The sequence below is a fragment of the Vigna umbellata genome, chromosome 3 (genome assembly GCF_029865625.1).
Source record: "Vigna umbellata cultivar VRB3 chromosome 3, Vumbellata_1.0, whole genome shotgun sequence".
NCBI lineage: Eukaryota > Viridiplantae > Streptophyta > Magnoliopsida > Fabales > Fabaceae > Vigna > Vigna umbellata.
The window spans coordinates 4,887,169-4,904,588 of record NC_142167.1 but is presented as its reverse complement, the minus strand read 5'-3'; the positions used below and the strand labels follow the sequence as shown (position 1 = coordinate 4,904,588).

Below are 17,420 nucleotides of genomic sequence, written 5' to 3'. Positions count from 1 at the left end.
AATTTTTTAAATTCTTTTAATATAATAAATTAAATTTGTTAAATTTAATTTTCTCACCTAGATAAAGTATTTTAATTTTTATTAAATTAAAAAACTTAATAGTGATATTGTTATTAATAATCTTTTTTCAATCATGTTTTATGTGATGTTACTTTTTCTTGTCACAGTTTTTTGAAAAAAAGTTCAATCAAATTATAACAAAGCGTTTTCTTTATAGACATTAGTGCAATTGATTTCGGTTGATATAAATCACAGTGTCTTAGGTAACATTTATAATAGTTATTTTTACAATGTTGTTGGAATTTGTTTTTTGTTATTATTAATATTTTTGAATTAATAATAACAACTAAAAATTCCTTCCACATATATTATCATAAAGAAACAATTATAATCAATTTTAACTAAAAAATGTCAATAATATCTTGATTTCAATTAATTTGACGATATTACAGGCCAAATCGACTTCAAAAGAGAATTATATATATATATATATATATATGGATAATTTTTTGACAATTATAATAAACTAATAAAAATATTTAGTATTAATACTTTTTTTTATAAGTAATCATATTTTTATAAACTAAGAGAAAGATGAATTATTTTATACGTTCAAAAAAATATTAGAAATGATAAAAAACTTAATTTAAGAGAAATATTCTAAATAAAGTGTGTTACTCCAAGCTCACTGGCTACCGATCGGTTAGACTCATTGGCTACCGATCGGTCAGACTCATTGATTACCGATCGGTCTCAATCAGCTTTCCCTCCGTTCGGTCTCGACAATTATGGAGCAGAGTTAATGCACAATGAATGTGATAACGGCTACCGTTAAACAATTAAGGTTTGCATTATTGCCCATTAGGAGGTAAATTAATGTGTCAGATTCCTTTAAAACTCTATAAATAAGGGTTTAGGTTTAAGGTAAAGACAGATTCAATTCATACTACAATACGTCCTATTTACATCTCATTAGGATGTCAATATTTTAACTGTAGCAAACAGTTCATAAACCGCTCCTAACTTGAGCGTCGGAGTGCCTTTTGTAGGTACCTCCCCTCATTCCACAACCGAGCGGGCAAGATTGAAAGTGACCGATCGGTCCAAATGGGAAGCAGGCAGGCGGATCGCGTCAGTCGGAGGCACCCTTCCTTGTGGCTCGGACAAAGAAAAGAGTGAAGACAGCACAACTGTACATCGGAGCAGACAACTTGGAATGTTTTGGATTAGGATTCTAAATCCTGCCGAAACAAATTTCATTATTGAATTTTGTGTTAATGAGAACATCATCATCTTTCAACTACGTGTTTTGATCTTTATTTATTTATTTTCTTTTCCTTGCCACATCATTGTTGGGCATCATGATGTGCCAGAGGGTTGCCTTTCTTCTGTGCCGAACGATAAAGAAAGAGTTAAACATCAAATGAATTATATGACCAAAAAGTAATAAAACAATATATCCAGGTGCCGAAGGTGATCCCTGATAAAATAATATTTTAGTTTTTCTTCACATGATTATGAATGGGATTTACTGGTGCGCCTTTTGTGCATGTAATCATTATTTCATAAATCATAAATTAAGAAAAGCATGAAGAAGACCAAATCTTATGAGTTGTATATATTGTGGTCGGGTAGACCAGATTAAGGATATTGCACCCCAATTAACTGACAAAATTAAGTGGGAAGGAGCTATGATGGCATCACGCGCTGAGGAAGATGACAGATGGCCCTGTAGTGGTGGTTGGCTCAGCCGCCACTAGTGCAGCGAGGGGCTTTTACCGCAGTTATTTTTCACTATACGTCGCGGTTTACGAACCGCGGCATATTCAGCCGCGGTAGTAAGTCAGAGACTTTAGGCCGCGGTTATAACCGCGGTATATATGTTGCAGAATATGCCGCGGTTGTCCAAGGAACCGCGGCATATTCCCCTGCAGTTTTTTAAAATTGCAGGTCTGTTTTTGTGATATCTACTACCACAAAAACAGACCTGCATATAGTAGTGTCTTGAATCTCTGCAAAAGACAATTCATATTAATTAGTGTGTATGAATTCAACATTTGGGAAAAAATCAAAATTTGTTAAAGTTATCAAAATTTGTTAAAGTTACCACTAATGAAGAAATCATATTAAGAATGCAAAAGGGCATAAATACCTGGAACAGGGGCGGCGAAAAAGCTTGGTGCAACAAAGGGGAATGGCAGCCGAGAGGAATGACAGGCGTTTCAAACGATTTTGATCGGCTAAAACTGTTTCTTATCGTCAAAAATGGGAAATGATCGAACAATTTTGAGTTTAAACGGTGAAGAAACGAGGGAACTGAGATGGGTGGTCGGCGGGAGAAGAAAACTCGAAGTCCAATGAGCGTCTGCACGAACAAGACGATACTGTTCCAAAGTTTTATTTTTTAACTCTGACTGGAGAATCTACCGCGGTTCACTACTTAACCGCGGTATAAGATTGCATTTTTGAAATTATTTTTAAACTATATGCCGCGGTTCGGCGGACAACCGCGGTATAAGATGGCATTTTTGAAATTATTTTTAAACTATATGCCGCGGTTCGGCGGGTAACCGCGGTATATTCCTCTAAATATTTCAAATTCATTTTAAATTTATTTCAGGTAGGAGAATAGGTTGCGGTTACTCTGAGAACCGCGGCATATACCCCTGTAACTTCTGAAATTCTCTGACTCAGTCAGCCCCTGCAATAAATTGGCAGGGGTATATGCCGCGGTTTTCCAGAGAACCGCGGCATATAGGCTGTTATTTAATTTTTTTTTCAGACGTGGCGTCAAAGGGGATGGTTGACTGGCGTATATGTCGCGGTTCCCCTCTGAACCGCGGCATATTCCTTCGATTTATTTACAAAACTGCCACCGCGCACCATTATGCTGCGGTTTCTAGTGAACCGTGGCATAATGTGCGCTGTAAAAACCCAATTTTTTACTAGCGCGCGGTGGATGTCGCCCCGATATCGCTCCAATGTGGGGGCGTGTCATCCTATATTTTTATTGCTTCAAATCTCTCATAATAATATTCGTTAACGTAAAAGATATATATTAAATCACAATAAAGTAAAGACTTCAAACTCTTTTTATGGGAGTGGATTGGTAGAGGCCGAAGGGAGCGTTGATCTTGGTTCCTTGTGGTTTTTTTACGGGATGTCGTTCGACCCCACGGTGGGCGCCAAAATGTTTCGGCAGGATTTAGAATCCTAATCCAAAACATTCCAAGTTGTCTGCTTCGATGTACAGTTGTGCTGTCTTCACTCTTTTCTTTGTCCAAGCCGCGAGGGAGGGTGCCTCCGACTGACACGATCCGCCTCCCTGCTTCCCATTTGGACCGATCGGTCACTTTCAATCTTGCCCGCTCGGTTGTGGAATGAGGAGAGGTACCTGCAAAAGGCACTCCGACGCTCAAGTTAGGAGCGGTTTATGAACTGTTTGCTACAGTTAAAATATTGACATCCTAATAAGATGTAAATAGGACGTATTGTAGTATGAATTGAATCTGTCTTTACCTTAAACCTAAACCCTTATTTATAGAGTTTTAAAGGAATCTGACACATTAATTTACCTCCTAATGGGCAATAATGCAAACCTTAATTGTTTAACGGTAGCCGTTATCACATTCATTGTGCATTAACTCTGCTCCATAATTGTCGAGACCGAACGGAGGGAAAGCTGATTGAGACCGATCGGTAGCCAATGAGTCTGACTGTAAGACCCTTGTAAAACTCAAAATTTTACCAAGTTGTAAAAATTTCAAGTTGTAGTGTAAAATAGAATGCTGTCAAAATTTGACATGGTTTACTATTTTATTTATAACTTTTTATACAATTAATATTTTGGATTGATTCGTTTTCCATTGGAAAATAGACTTAAAGAGCTTCGATTCGAGTACTCATACGCCTAATTCCGGCTTCGGGAAGGGGTTCAACCGAACTGTCAAAGTTGTGACAGATGTGCTGTCTGGGTGGATGGCGCCCGACGCCGTTTTCTATGGGGCGCCCGGCGCGAGAGTTGTCTGTTTTCGCGTTTTGGATCTAAAACACGTGGGACTTACGTGGAAAGATTGGGAATATGCTCCAGACCCATAATGTTGGTCCCTTGGGTCCGAGAGGAGCGTGGGCAGATCTCTTTTGCATTGTTTAAGTGGTTCTTTGTGGATCAAGGGGGCCATGATGTCTCTTGGGCAGATCTACAAGTGTGGGAAGGGAGGAAATGGGTTCTGCACTGGTGTGAGTGAAGTCCTTGCTGCAGAATCCGTGAGAGAGTTTTCTAGAGGTCTTTGGAGCAAGGTGTTGCTCAGATTCGTAGTGAAGGATTCAAGGTGTCCCAAGGAGGTCTTCAAGAGGTAAGGGGAGCTAATTTTGATTTGGAAAAATGCACATGTGTTGTTTGATGAAAGTCCTGCGAAATGTGATGAGTTTTAATGGATTGAATGATGGGAGTTATGATGATAATTCGTTCTAATGTGTTTGTATATATAGATATGAAGTTTTAGATGAATTGGTTCTTGAAATAGGATGAAGAACATGGTGGTTTTCCCTTAGCTTTTTCCAAATCCGAAAATCATACTTCTTGAACAAATGATTAGTTTGAATGGGATGGATGTGAATGTTTGTTGTGAGATCTTGGATTGGAAATGTCCTATTCTTAGATGATGGTTTTTGAGTATGCTTTGATTGTAAAAAGATGAATCAAATGGGTTTTTGCTATAACTTTGATATATGGAATTTGTATGAACTTTATTATGAAAAATTGATGAATATATTGGATTGATGGTGGAAATTCGTTCTAGGATGTTGATATACATGTATATGAAGTTTTTGGTGGATTGGGTTGTGAAATGGGATGAGAAACATGATGGTTTTACCTTCCTTTTGACCAAATATGAAAATTGGGTATTTTGGTTGGTTGATGAATTTTGGATGGATGAATTGATGGTTTGTGTAGAAATCTTTAATAAGATGAAAGTATGGTGAGTTAGGATTTAAGATGTTGATGTTATTAAAGTTTTATGTTGTGGAAAATGATGGAATTTATAAGTATGGTTTGATGAGTATGAGTGATGAGTTTTGGGAAACTCACTTAAGCATAGTGCAAATTCAAATCTGTTTGTGATGATTGATGAATTGGTGATGTGTGTAAACTGTTTTGGGATGGATTGAACTCAGTTTGGGAGTTGTTTGAGTGATTAAAAGTTGGTAGAAATTATGCAGAAAAATATGAGGCTATGCACTTAAAGAGTTGATTTTGCATGAGTAAATAGATGGATTGATGTTTATGATGTTTGTGGTTGACTATGGAGTTAATTTAGACTCCAAATATGTTTGAAAACATGTTAGAACTATCAAATCTTTGCTGGAAATCAGATCTGGACGAAACTGGGTGGAATTTGTGAATCTGGTTGCTGTCATGGCGCCGGGCGCCGCTGGACCTGGTGCAGTTCGCGCCGGGCGCCACTGAACGCAGCAGCATGCTGCAGATTTTGTTTTTGGGAGTTTTGGGGGTTCTGGATGTCCGTTTTGGACGTTCTTTAGTTCGTTTTGGGGGTTTTTGACCCTTCCGGAACTGTTGGTGATGGTTTCAAAGCTGTTTGAGTTACCTAAATATGGGTATTAAAAGGATATAAAGAAAATGTGTTATGTGTACATTGTTTTGAGTTGTTAGATATATCTATTTGATATGGAAATGTTGTGTGATCAGTTTGACATTGCATATTGATATGAGAATGATGTTTGGATGGTTAAGTACTGTTGAAATCATGGTTGTATATGATTTGATTATGAGTTTCATGTTAAATGAAGAATTGAGGTTATTAATGATATGGTATTGTGATAATCTCACTTATGCATTTGAATATATTGAACATATGCTAAGTTCATGGTTGGTGAATATGTGATGATGATATGATATGGGCGTTATGGTATGGTTGGATTGGTATTGTAAGGATTATTGTATATGGGTATTTGGTCAGATCATGTTATTAAACGAGTGGTGGATAGTAAGCGTTGTGCGTGTGGTCCCGGGGAATCTCTTTAGGTGAGTGATGGGGGGTATGCTTGCACTTGTCCGGGGAAGCTCTTGTTCAGAGTGATGGAGGGTGACATTGTGTACTTGCCCGGGGAATCTCCCTATAGAGTGATGGGAAGCAGCACTACACATTGGGGTAATGTGTAACCGCCCGGGGAATCTCTTACATTTATGTAAGAGTGATGGGGGTGACGTGGGGTACTAGTCCGGTGAAGCTCGAGATAATTAAATTGGCGTTGTGCTTGCGGGCCCGGGGAATCTCTTTAGGCGAGTGATGAGGGGTATACTTGCACTTGTCCGGGGAAGCTCTTGATCAGAGTGATGGAGGGTGACTTGTGTACTTGCTCGGGGAATCTCCCTATAGAGTGATGGGAAGCAGCACTACACATTAGGGTAATGTGTAACGGCCCGGGGAAGCTCTGAAAAGAGTGATGGGAGTGACGCTAGTACATATTGGTGTATGTATTTTGATTGATCTGTAATATTGGTGGATGTAGTCTGATTTATTTTGTAATGCATATTGGTGTATGCATTCTAATTTGATATTTTGATACATATTGGTATATGCATAAGGTTGAATCATAATTCGTACTTGGGTATATAGTTTGATCTGGTTAAGGTGTGGATGATAGTATGCTATTATGAGTATATTTATGATGTATATGAATTGTATTTTTGTTAGCTCACCCTTGCTTGTTTGTGCATGTGAATGCGATGATCGTATAATGTGTGATGTTATACGGGAGCAGATGTTATTGCAGATGTGATGGCTGATGTTACTGAACATGCATAAAGGATGAAAGAGAGATGGGATAGATGACTGGGAATGTATTTGTTTATTTTCGATCCTGACTATTTAAACGTTTTATTTTCGGAATAATCGGTTTGTAATAAATATCGTACTATTTTTCCGTTGAGGTTGAATATTAAAATTTGAATTTTTACTTACGTGTTTTACGGAAAATTTAGTCGACATAACACCAAATTTCGGGGTGTTACACTTGTGGTATCAGAGCAGTGATTCTTTTTCGAAAATAAAATTTTGGGGACTGGGGAGTGAGAAATTCTATCATGCATTCTTGTAATTTTCTTGTTTGTTTATGAAATTGATTGTGTCATTATTATGCGTGTAAAGAGCACCATGTCTAGGAGAACTGAGAATGGAAACTCTCACAATGTGACTGAGAGAATCGAAGGAGTTGTTGGTGCTATCGAGAGGGTGGTTGACATCCTACACCACAATGCTACGACTGGGCCGAGAGACCAACCCGGTCTGACCCATTTTATGCGCCACAATCCCTCTAAGTTTGATGGGAGTGCCAACCCTGACGAAGCAGAGTACTGGATCCGTGAAATCGAGAAAGTCTTTGAAGCAATCTCTTGCCCAGAAGACAAGAAGGTGATTTTTGCAGCCTTTCTACTGACTGGAGAGGCTGAATACTGGTGGAGCGGGGTTAAACGACTGATGGAGACCAACGGAGAAGTTCCTACCTGGGATAGTTTCAAACTCCAGTTTTTGGAGAAATATTTTCCTAGAAGCGCAAAGTTCGCAAAAGAGATTGAATTTCTGAGTTTACGCCAAAGACAGATGTCTGTGCATGAGTACGTGGTGAAATTTGATCAACTTTCGAGGTACTATTCACAGCCCTTCCCAGAAGAATGGAAGTGTCAAAAGTTTGAAGAAGGCCTAAGACATGAGCTGAAGAAAGCCGTTGTACCATTGAATATTCGACATTTCTTGACTATGGTGGAAACCACTAAGAGGGTGGAGAGGCTGGAGACAGATCCAGAGAGGATTATTAGACCTCATAGAGGAAGCTCATCCGGGACTAAATTTCAGAAGAAGCCCTATAATCGACCACATAGGCCGCAACAAGGACTAATGAAGTGTTTTAATTGTGGAGGAGCGCATTTCAAGCGTGATTGTCCTCAGCTCAGGGGAACAAAACCATTTGTCAGGAGATGCTTCATTTGCAATGAATCGGGACATTATGCCAACATGTGTCCCAACAGGATGACGAATAGTGGACCGAAGCCACAAGTCTTAACAGGAGCGAAGCCTCAAGCTACAGGGAGAGTGTTTGCTATGACCGGAGAAGAGGCTACTCAGTCAGGTAACCTTATCTTAGACACTTGCATGATACTTGGAAAGTGTGTACATGTTCTGTTTGATTCAGGAGCTACGCACTCCTTTGTATCCTTGTCTTGTTTGGAAAAACTTGGTTTGCCAGTAAGTGATCTAGGATGTGAGCTAGTAGTTTCGACACCAGCATCTGGACATATAACAACTAGTTCAGTCTGTGTCGGATGCCCGATCTTCGTAGCAGGGCGCAAGTTTAAAGTAAACTTGATTTCCCTGCCTCTTCAAGGTCTGGATGTTATTCTAGGCATGGATTGGTTGACTGCAAATCACATTCTTCTCGACTGTGGATGACAACAGTTGGTGTTCCCGGACTCTGACGATTTTAAGTTGATCACAACTAAGGAAGCCTTGAAGGAGGTCAGTAATGGAGCCACATGTTTTGTAGTGATGGCTCAGGAGAAGAAGAAGAGTTCTGGAGAAAAAGCAATGAGAATCCCAGTGGTAGAGGAGTTTACGGATGTCTTTCCGGATGAAATTCCAGGATTACTGTAACACCCATTATCAGGGCGCCACTAGAAAAATAACGAAATCAAAACTTTTACGCCAAATTTTTTTTTTTTTTTAATTAACATCGCGGAACTAAACCATCAAAAATTTAAGCGTCTTACAACATAAAGTTTAAGCCTTACAAATATCAAATTCAATATTCAAAACATAAAATTACTTAAAACATGATAAGTCCCCCATAGTTATTCCCATAACTCTCGTTGTGCTACTTCATCTCTGCCTCATCTGCAACGCCATCTACTCCCGTACAAGTACGATCATCGTAGGTGGAAACCACAACCACAACATTTCAGGGTGAGTAACGAGGAACCTAACATAGCATATAATTTAAATATCAAAATATCATAATTTAGATTATCCTAGTCACAACCTTACAATACAACACAATATTCAACTCGTAACTCAGACCATCACCACTCAGACTATCAAGATCATAATATTACAATACATCACAATATTAAGCTCACAACTCAATCATTTACTCAAGCTTCTGTTGTTTCCTTGAATTTTGTCGTATCAAACCTGTTTCGCAAAACAGGGCGATTCGAGCCGTCCTCCATCGCAACTTCAGACCTATCTCCCCGACCTCTCAAGGAATTACGAGTAAAAACTTCGGTTAGGCGCACCCACCGAGCACTATACTCACACGAGCCGAAGTCATTGGGCGAGACATTCAACCCCCTCTAGTCCCCGCGCACGAGGAAAGGGTGACACTCGAATCTCAGTCTCAGCAGAGACTCAACACACTATCGTATCGCAATACGAACACCATCGATTCGACAAGAATTCTAAGGAAATGACAGAACGCTTGCTCTCCCAGTTTCACCATCACACTCAACCTCAATCTCTTTCAGTCCTCTCATTCTCATAATTCATTCTTTCCTCTTCCAACAATGGAAGAGAATTCTCAATACCCTCTTACCCACACTCTTGGCCAAAGAGTGTAGATAAGTATTCCCAACGAGTAAAAAATTGAATGTTGTCCGCACTGACCTTTGCTTGTTATTTTACTCATAATTCTCTGTACATAACTTCAAATGAGTTCATTTCTTTTTTATTGGAAACTAGACTCAAATATCTTTCTTTGGACATATAAATCTAAATTTTTGGACTACAGGGCTAGCTGCAGTAGAATTATTAAAAAGCGGAAACTTTCACCACGCTCTGGTCTTCTCAGTTTTAACCTTTGCTGACTGTTTTGCTCATAAATCTCTCTACCAAACTCCAATTAAGTTGGTTCTTGCTTTGTTGGAAACTAGACTCAAATATCTTTCCTTGGACATATAAATCTAAATTTTTGGACTACAGGGCTAGCTGCAGTAGAATTATTAAAAAGCGAAAACTTTCACCACGCTCTGGTCTTCTCAGTTTTAACCTTTGCTGACTGTTTTACTCATAAATCTCTCTACCAAACTCCAATTAAGTTGATTCTTGCTTTGTTGGAAACTAGAATCAAATATCTTTCCTTGGACATATAAATCTAAATTTTTGGACTACAGGGCTAGCTGCAGTAGAATTATAAAAAAACGGAAACTTTCACCACGCTCTGGTCTTCTCAGTTTTAACCTTTGCTCACTGTTTTACTCATAAATCTCTCTACCAAACTCCAATTAAGTTGGTTCTTGCTTTGTTGGAAACTAGACTCAAATATCTTTCCTTGGACATATAAATCTAAATTTTTGGACTACAGGGCTAGCTGCAGTAACATCATCAAAACGCGGAAACATTAATCACGCTCAGGTATGTTCTGCTTTGACCTTTGATGACTCTTTTGCTCATTACTCTCTCTACCGAACTCCAATTGAGTTGATTCTTGATTTCCTGGAAACTAGACTCAAATATCTTTCTTTGTACATATAAATCTAAATTTTTGGACTACAGGGCTAGATGCAGTAAAATCATTAAATCTCGGAAACATTCATCACGCTCAGGTATGTTCAGCTTTGACCTTTGATGACTCTTTTGCTCATTACTCTCTCTACCGAACTCCAATTGAGTTGATTCTTGATTTCCTGGAAGCTAGACTCAAATATCTTTCTTTGGAGATATAAATCTAAATTTTTGGACCACAGATCTAGCTGCAGTAAAATTATTAAAAAGCGGAAAAGTTCACCACTCTCTGGTCTTCTCAGTTTTGACCTTTGCTTACTGTTTTACTCATTACTCTCTCTACCGAACTCAAATTGAGTTGATTCTTTTTTTTTTTGGAAACTAGACTCGATTATCTTTAATTTGACTACTCACAAGACTACTTTGGATATCGGGAAGGGTCTCAAATAAATCTGGGAATAATCGCAACAGTTCAGTTTTAGATTCTGCGTTTTATATCCAAAACTCATGTTATACTCAAACTCATAAAACTCACAACCAAGAAGAAAAACACATGCTTCAACATGTTAAATTTAATCTCAACACACAAGGAAGAAAGCATGAAACAATTTGTATGGTTACCTTCTACCCATCATACACTATGTTATATCCCAAGTTAAACCCCCTTACCTCTTGAAGACCTCCTTGTGACACCTTGAATCCTTCACTACAAATCTAGGCAGCACCTTGCTCCAAAGACCTCTAGAAAACTCTCTCACAGACCATTTTCTTCTTTGTAATTCAGCACCTAAGTCCAAGTGCAGATCCCACCCCTTTCTCTTATTCAAATCTGCCCCAAGGGACAACCATGGCCCTTCACTCCAAAAAGAATCACTCAAAATTGAAAAAGAGGATCATCCCATGCTCTTCTCTGGCCCAAAGGACCGAAATGTTGGATCTGGAACAGATTCCCCAACTTTCCACGTAAGTCCCACGTGTTTTAGATCAAAAACGCGAAAACTGACAACTCTCGCGCCGGGCGCCCCACAGAAAACGGCGCCGGGCTCCATCCACCCAGACAGCACATCTGTCACAACTTTGACAGTTCGGTTGAACCCCTTACCGAAGTCGAAAATACGCGTATGAGTACTCAAATCGAAGCTCTTTGAGTCTACTATCCAATAAAAGAAGAATCAGCTAAATTCATATTTTCTACAAAAAGTTATAATTAAAATAGTAAACCATGTCAAGTTTTGACAGCATTCTATTTTACACTACAACTTGAAATTTTTACAACTTGGTAAAATTTTGAGTTTACAAGGGTATGTGAGAGAGTTTTCTAGAGGTCTTTGGAGCAAGGTGCTGCCTAGATTTGTAGTGAAGGATTCAAGGTGTCACAAGGAGGTCTTCAAGAGGTAAGGGGGTTTAACTTGGGATATAACATAGTGTATGATGGGTAGAAGGTAACCATATAAATTGTTTCATGCTTTCTTCCTTGTGTGTTGAGATTAAATTTAACATGCTGAAGCATGTGTTTTTCTTCTTGGTTGTGAGTTTTATGAGTTTTGAGTATAACATGAGTTTTGGATATAAAACGCAGAATCTAAACCTGAACTGTTGCGATTGTTCCCAGATTTATTTGAGACCCTTCCCGATATCCAAATTAGCCTTGTGAGTAGTAAAATTAAAGATAATTGAGTCTAGTTTTCAACAAAGAAAGAATTAACTCAATTGGAGTTCGGTAGAGAGAGTAATGAGCAAAACAGTAAGCCAAGGTCAAAACTGAGAAGACCAGAGAGTGGTGAACTTTTCCGCTTTTTAATAATTTTACTGCAGCTAGATCTGTAGTCAAAAATTTTAGATTTATATGTCCAAAGAAAGATATTTGAGTCTAGTTTCCCGGAAATCAAGAATCAACTCAATTGGAGTTCGGTAGAGAGAGAAATGAGCAAAACAGTAAGCAAAGGTCAAAACTGAGAAGACCAGAGAGTGCTGAACTTTTCCGCTTTTTAATAATTTTACTGCAGCTAGATCTGTAGTCCAAAAATTTAGATTTATATGTCCAAAGAAAGATATTGGAGTCTAGTTTCCAGGAAATCAAGAATCAACGCAATTGGAGTTCAGTAGAGAGAGTAATGAGCAAAAGAGTCATCAAAGGTCAAAGCTGAACATACCTGAGCGTGATTAATGTTTCCGAGTTTTAATGATTTTACTGCAGCTATCCCTGTAGTCCAAAAATTTAAATTTATACGTACAAAGAAAGATATTTGAGTCTAGTTTCTAGGAAATCAAGAATCAACTCAATTGGAGTTCGGTAGAGAGAGTAATGAGCAAAAGAGTCATCAAAGGTCAAAGCTGAACATACCTGAGCGTGATTAATGTTTCCGAGATTTAATGATTTTACTGCAGCTAGCCCTGTAGTCCAAAAATTTAGATTTATATGTACAAAGAAAGATATTTTAGTCTAGTTTCCAGGAAATCAAGAATCAACTCAATTGGAGTTCGGTAGAGAGAGTAATGACCAAAAGAGTCATCAAATGTCAAAGCTGAACATACCTGAGCGTGATTAATGTTTCCGCGTTTTAATGATGTTACTGCAGCTAGCCCTGTAGTCCAAAAATTTAGATTTATATGTCCAAGGAAAGATATTTGAGTCTAGTTTCCAACAAAGCAAGAATCAACTTAATTGGAGTTTGGTAGAGAGATTTATGAGTAAAACAGTCAGCAAAGGTTAAAACTGAGAAGACCAGAGCGTGGTGAAAGTTTCAGCTTTTTAATAATTTTACTGCAGCTAGATCTGTAGTCCAAAAATTTAGATTTATATGTCCAAAGAAAGATATTTGAGTCTAGTTTCCAATAAAAAAAGAAATGAACTCATTTGAAGTTATGTACAGAGAATTATGAGTAAAATAACAAGAAAAGGTCAGTGTAGACAGCATTCAATTTTTTACTCGTTGGGAATACTTATCTACACTCTTTGGCCAAGAGTGTGGGTAAGAGGGTATTGAGAATTTTCTTCCATTGTTGGAAGAGGAAAGAATGAATTATGAGAATGAGAGGACTGAAAGAGATTGAGGTTGAGTGTGATGGTGAAACTGTGAGAGCAAGCGTTCTGTCATTTCCTTAGAATTCTTGTCGAATCGATGGTGTTCGTATTGCGATACGATAGTGTGTTGAGTCTCTGCTGAGACTGAGATTCGAGTGTCATCCTTTCCTCGTGCGCGGGGACTAGAGGGGGTTGAATGTCTCGCCCAATGACTTCGGCTCGTGTGAGTATAGTGCTCGGTGGGTGCGCCTAACCGAAGTTTTTACTCGTAATTCCTTGAGAGGTCGGGGAGATAGGTCTGAAGTTGCGATGGAGGACGGCTCGAATCGCCCTGTTTTGCGAAACAGGTTTGATACGACAAAATTCAAGGAAACAACAGAAGCTTGAGTAAATGATTGAGTTGTGAGGTTAATATTGTGATGTATTGTAATATTATGATCTTGATAGTCTGAGTGGTGATGGTCTGAGTTACGAGTTGAGTATTGTGTTGTATTGTAAGGTTGTGACTAGGATAATCTAAATTATGATATTTTGATATTTAAATTATATGCTATGTTAGGTTCCTCGTTACTCACCCTGAAATGTTGTGGTTGTGGTTTCCACCTACGATGATCGTACTTGTACTTGTACGGGAGTAGATGGCGTTGCAGATGAGGCAGAGATGAAGTAGCACAACGAGAGTTATGGGAATGACTATGGGGGACTTATCATGTTTTAAGTAATTTTATGTTTTGAATATTGAATTTGATATTTGTAAGGCTTAAACTTTATGTTGTAAGACGCTTAAATTTTTGATGGTTTAGTTCCGCGATGTTAATTAAAAAAAAAAAATTGGCGTAAAAGTTTTGATTTCGTTATTTTTCTAGTGGCGCCCTGATAAGGGGTGTTACATTTGGTATCAGAGCTTAGGTTTTAAAAAAAAAAAAATCTTTAGGGCTTTTGGGGAGTGAGCTCGACTAGTACGCTGACGTAATTTTGATATTGTTTGTGTGGTTATTTTTCCTTGCTTATCTTTTTCATTATAAATGAAAAGGATGTCGGGACGACCAAGAAATCCTACTCCAGTAGATGCTACTGCAGAGCTGGCGCAAGCAATGCGGCAGATTGCTCAGGTTTTGCAAGCACAACAGGCACAACAGGCTGAGCAGGCACCAAGGCCGAGAGTGGGTATGAACGACTTTTTACGTCACAGTCCTACAAAGTTCAATGGCAAGGCAACTCCAGATGAAGCAGATGACTGGATTTGTAGCCTTGAGAAGATATTTGAAGCAATCGAGTGCACTGAGGGGCAGAAGTTAGTGTTTGCTACATATATGTTGGCAGGAGAAGCTGAGTACTGGTGGCGTGGGATGCGGAGGAGCATGGATACCCGAGGGGAAGTTGCTACTTGGGAAGACTTCAGAGCTAGATTCTTGGAGCGTTACTTTCCGGCTAGCGCTAAGCAGCAACGAGAGTCGCAGTTTCTGGCTCTTCAGCAGGGAAGTATGTCTGTTCAAGACTACAAGGAGAGATTTGAGTATTTAGCTCGTTTCTATACTCAGAATATGAGCGAGGATTGGAAGTGCAGAAGGTTTGAGCAAGGATTGCGCCACCATCTTTTGAAGGCACTTGTTCACTTGAAGATCAATGAATTTCCAGAGTTAGTGGAGCAGGCCACGATAGCTGAGAGGTTGGATGAGTCTGGGCGTGTGATGAGGAACCAGAAGGGAAGCTTTTCTTTGGGCAAGCCACAGAGGAAACCGTACGAGAGGCCACAACAATTTAGGTCGGGGTTGTTGAAGTGCTTTGAGTGTGGTGGAGATCACCTCCGAAGAAATTGTCCAAAGCTGAGTGACGTCAAGAAGGAGGCGCGAACGTGTTTCACATGTAATAAGCCTGGGCATATCTCTCTTTATTGCCCTCAGAAGAGGTCAACTGGTGGAACGCCTCAGAAGTCAGGTAATGGTTAAAAGCCGCAGGTTGCTGGCAGAGTGTTTGCCATGTCTGGAGTAGAAGCCGAGAAGTCAGGTAACCTCATACTTGATACTTGTTCCTTGTTTGGTAGAAATGTGCATGTTCTGTTCGATTCGGGTGCGACGCACTCGTTTATATCATTGTCGTGTGTTGAGAATCTTGGACTCTCTATGTTTGACTTGGGGTGCGAGCTTGTTGTCTCCACTCCAACATCCGGACAAGTTTCAACCAGTTCAATCTGCGTTGGGTGTCCGATCGAGGTGACGGGTCACAAGTCCAGAGTCAATTTGGTGTGCTTACCGCTGGAAGGTCTGGATGTGATATTGGGGATGGATTGGTTAGCTGATAACCATGTTATGATTGATTGTGCACGTTAGAGAGTAGTCTTCCAAGAACCAGAGGGCATTAAAATGTCAACGTCAAAGGAAGTTGTTCAAGATCTCAAGAGTGGAGTTGTTTGCTTTATGTTGATAGTGAAAGAGCAGAAGAAGAGCATAGACGAGCAGATCAGTGGAATACCAGTAGTCGAGGAATATGCTGATGTTTTCCCTGAGGAGGTACCGGGTTTGCCACCGAGTCGTGAAGTGGACTTTGCAATAGATCTAATGCCGGGTACAGGGCCAATATCTGTAGCTCCATATCGTATGGCTCCAGCAGAGTTAGCAGAGTTGAAGAAGCAGATTGAAGATCTGTTAGAGAAGAAGTTCATCAGACCAAGTGTGTCTCCATGGGGTGCGCCGGTGTTGCTAGTGAAAAAGAAAGACGGAAGCTCAAGGTTATGTGTGGATTACCGGCAACTTAATAAAGTCACTATCAAGAACAAGTACCCGTTGCCAAGAATTGATGATTTGTTAGACCAGTTGAAAGGAGCTGGAGTGTTTTCAAAGATTGATCTACGATCAGGATATCATCAAATTCTTGTCAAGCCTGATGATGTGCAGAAGACAGCGTTTCGTTCACGCTATGGGCACTATGAGTATGTTGTAATGCCTTTCGGTGTGACGAATGCTCCAGCTATATTCATGGATTACATGAATCGTATCTTTCGTTCTTGTTTGGATAAGTTTGTCGTTGTATTCATTGACGATATTCTTATCTACTCGAAGAACCGAGAGGAACATGCTGAACATCTACGGGTAGCGTTGGAGATTTTGAGGGAGCACCAGTTGTATGGAAAGCTGTCGAAATGTGAGTTTTGGTTGGATGAAGTTCAATTCCTTGGTCATGTGATATCTGCTCAAGGAATATCAGTCGATCCAGCCAAGGTTGAAGCTGTGTTGAACTGGGAGCACCCTACATCGGTGACGGAGGTAAGGAGTTTTGTTGGACTAGCAGGTTACTATTGGAAATTTGTAGAGGGTTTCTCCAAGATAGTAGGTCCTCTAACTCAGTTGACGAGGAAGGACCAACCGTTTGTCTGGACTGATGAATGTGAAGCAAGCTTTGAAGATATGAAGAAAAGATTGACAACCGCACCAGTGCTAATTATTCCAGATATAGACAAGGCGTTTGAGTTATATTGTGATGCATCATATCAAGGATTGGGATGCGTATTAATGCAAAATAAAAGACCAGTGGCATATGCTTCTCGCCAGTTGAGGATACACGAGCGAAATTATCCGACACATGACATTGAGTTAGCAACTGTAGTGTTTGCATTGAAGACTTGGCGTCATTATTTGTTTGGAGCGAAGTTTCAGGTTTTCAGTGACCACAAAAGTTTGAAATACCTGTTTGATCAAAAAGAGTTGAACATGAGACAGCGAAGGTGGATGGAATATTTGAAGGACTACGACTTTGAGTTGCTTTATCATCCAGGAAAGGCAAATGTCGTGGCGGATGCTCTAAGTAGAAAACGGATTCAGATGTCAGCTCTGATGATCAAAGAATTAGAGCTGATAGAGAAGTTAAGGGACATGAATCTC

The 17,420-nt window shown here is 39.5% G+C and overlaps 3 protein-coding genes and 1 long non-coding RNA gene across 4 annotated transcripts; 3 read left to right on the top strand and 1 right to left on the bottom strand.

Moving 5' to 3' along the window:
- The first annotated feature begins 7,178 nt into the window (after positions 1-7,178).
- On the top strand, positions 7,179-8,672 carry LOC148201470 (uncharacterized). Its single transcript, XM_088108929.1, has 3 exons — positions 7,179-8,151; positions 8,215-8,378; positions 8,478-8,672. The coding sequence occupies exons 1-3, from the start codon at positions 7,179-7,181 to the stop codon at positions 8,670-8,672; spliced, it is 1,332 nt and encodes a 443-aa protein (XP_087965055.1).
- An 88-nt stretch (positions 8,673-8,760) lies between these two features.
- LOC148201469 (uncharacterized) lies at positions 8,761-11,477 on the bottom strand. Its single transcript, XR_015785200.1, has 2 exons — positions 11,187-11,477; positions 8,761-8,924 (listed from the first exon to the last, which is right to left on the bottom strand). It is a non-coding gene; the product is annotated as an uncharacterized LOC148201469 (long non-coding RNA).
- Positions 11,478-14,576: 3,099 nt separating this feature from the next.
- Positions 14,577-15,491, top strand: LOC148201468 (uncharacterized). Its single transcript, XM_088108927.1, has one exon. The coding sequence runs from the start codon at positions 14,577-14,579 to the stop codon at positions 15,489-15,491; it is 915 nt and encodes a 304-aa protein (XP_087965053.1).
- Positions 15,492-15,521: 30 nt separating this feature from the next.
- On the top strand, positions 15,522-15,872 carry LOC148201467 (uncharacterized). The gene has a single exon (XM_088108926.1). It carries the CDS (start codon positions 15,522-15,524, stop codon positions 15,870-15,872), a length of 351 nt encoding a protein of 116 aa, XP_087965052.1.
- Positions 15,873-17,420: the final 1,548 nt, after the last annotated feature.

Bases quoted from the DNA above. Each gene is read 5' to 3' on its own strand.
- LOC148201468 (XM_088108927.1), top strand. From the start codon at position 14,577: ATGTCGGGACGACCAAGAAATCCTACTCCAGTAGATGCTACTGCAGAG.
- LOC148201467 (XM_088108926.1), top strand. From the start codon at position 15,522: ATGTCTGGAGTAGAAGCCGAGAAGTCAGGTAACCTCATACTTGATACT.
- LOC148201470 (XM_088108929.1), top strand. From the start codon at position 7,179: ATGTCTAGGAGAACTGAGAATGGAAACTCTCACAATGTGACTGAGAGA. The intron at 8,152-8,214 runs GTAACCTTATCT...TGTTTGATTCAG, and splicing joins AGAAGAGGCTACTCAGTCAG to GAGCTACGCACTCCTTTGTA. The intron at 8,379-8,477 runs GTAAACTTGATT...GGATGACAACAG, and splicing joins TAGCAGGGCGCAAGTTTAAA to TTGGTGTTCCCGGACTCTGA.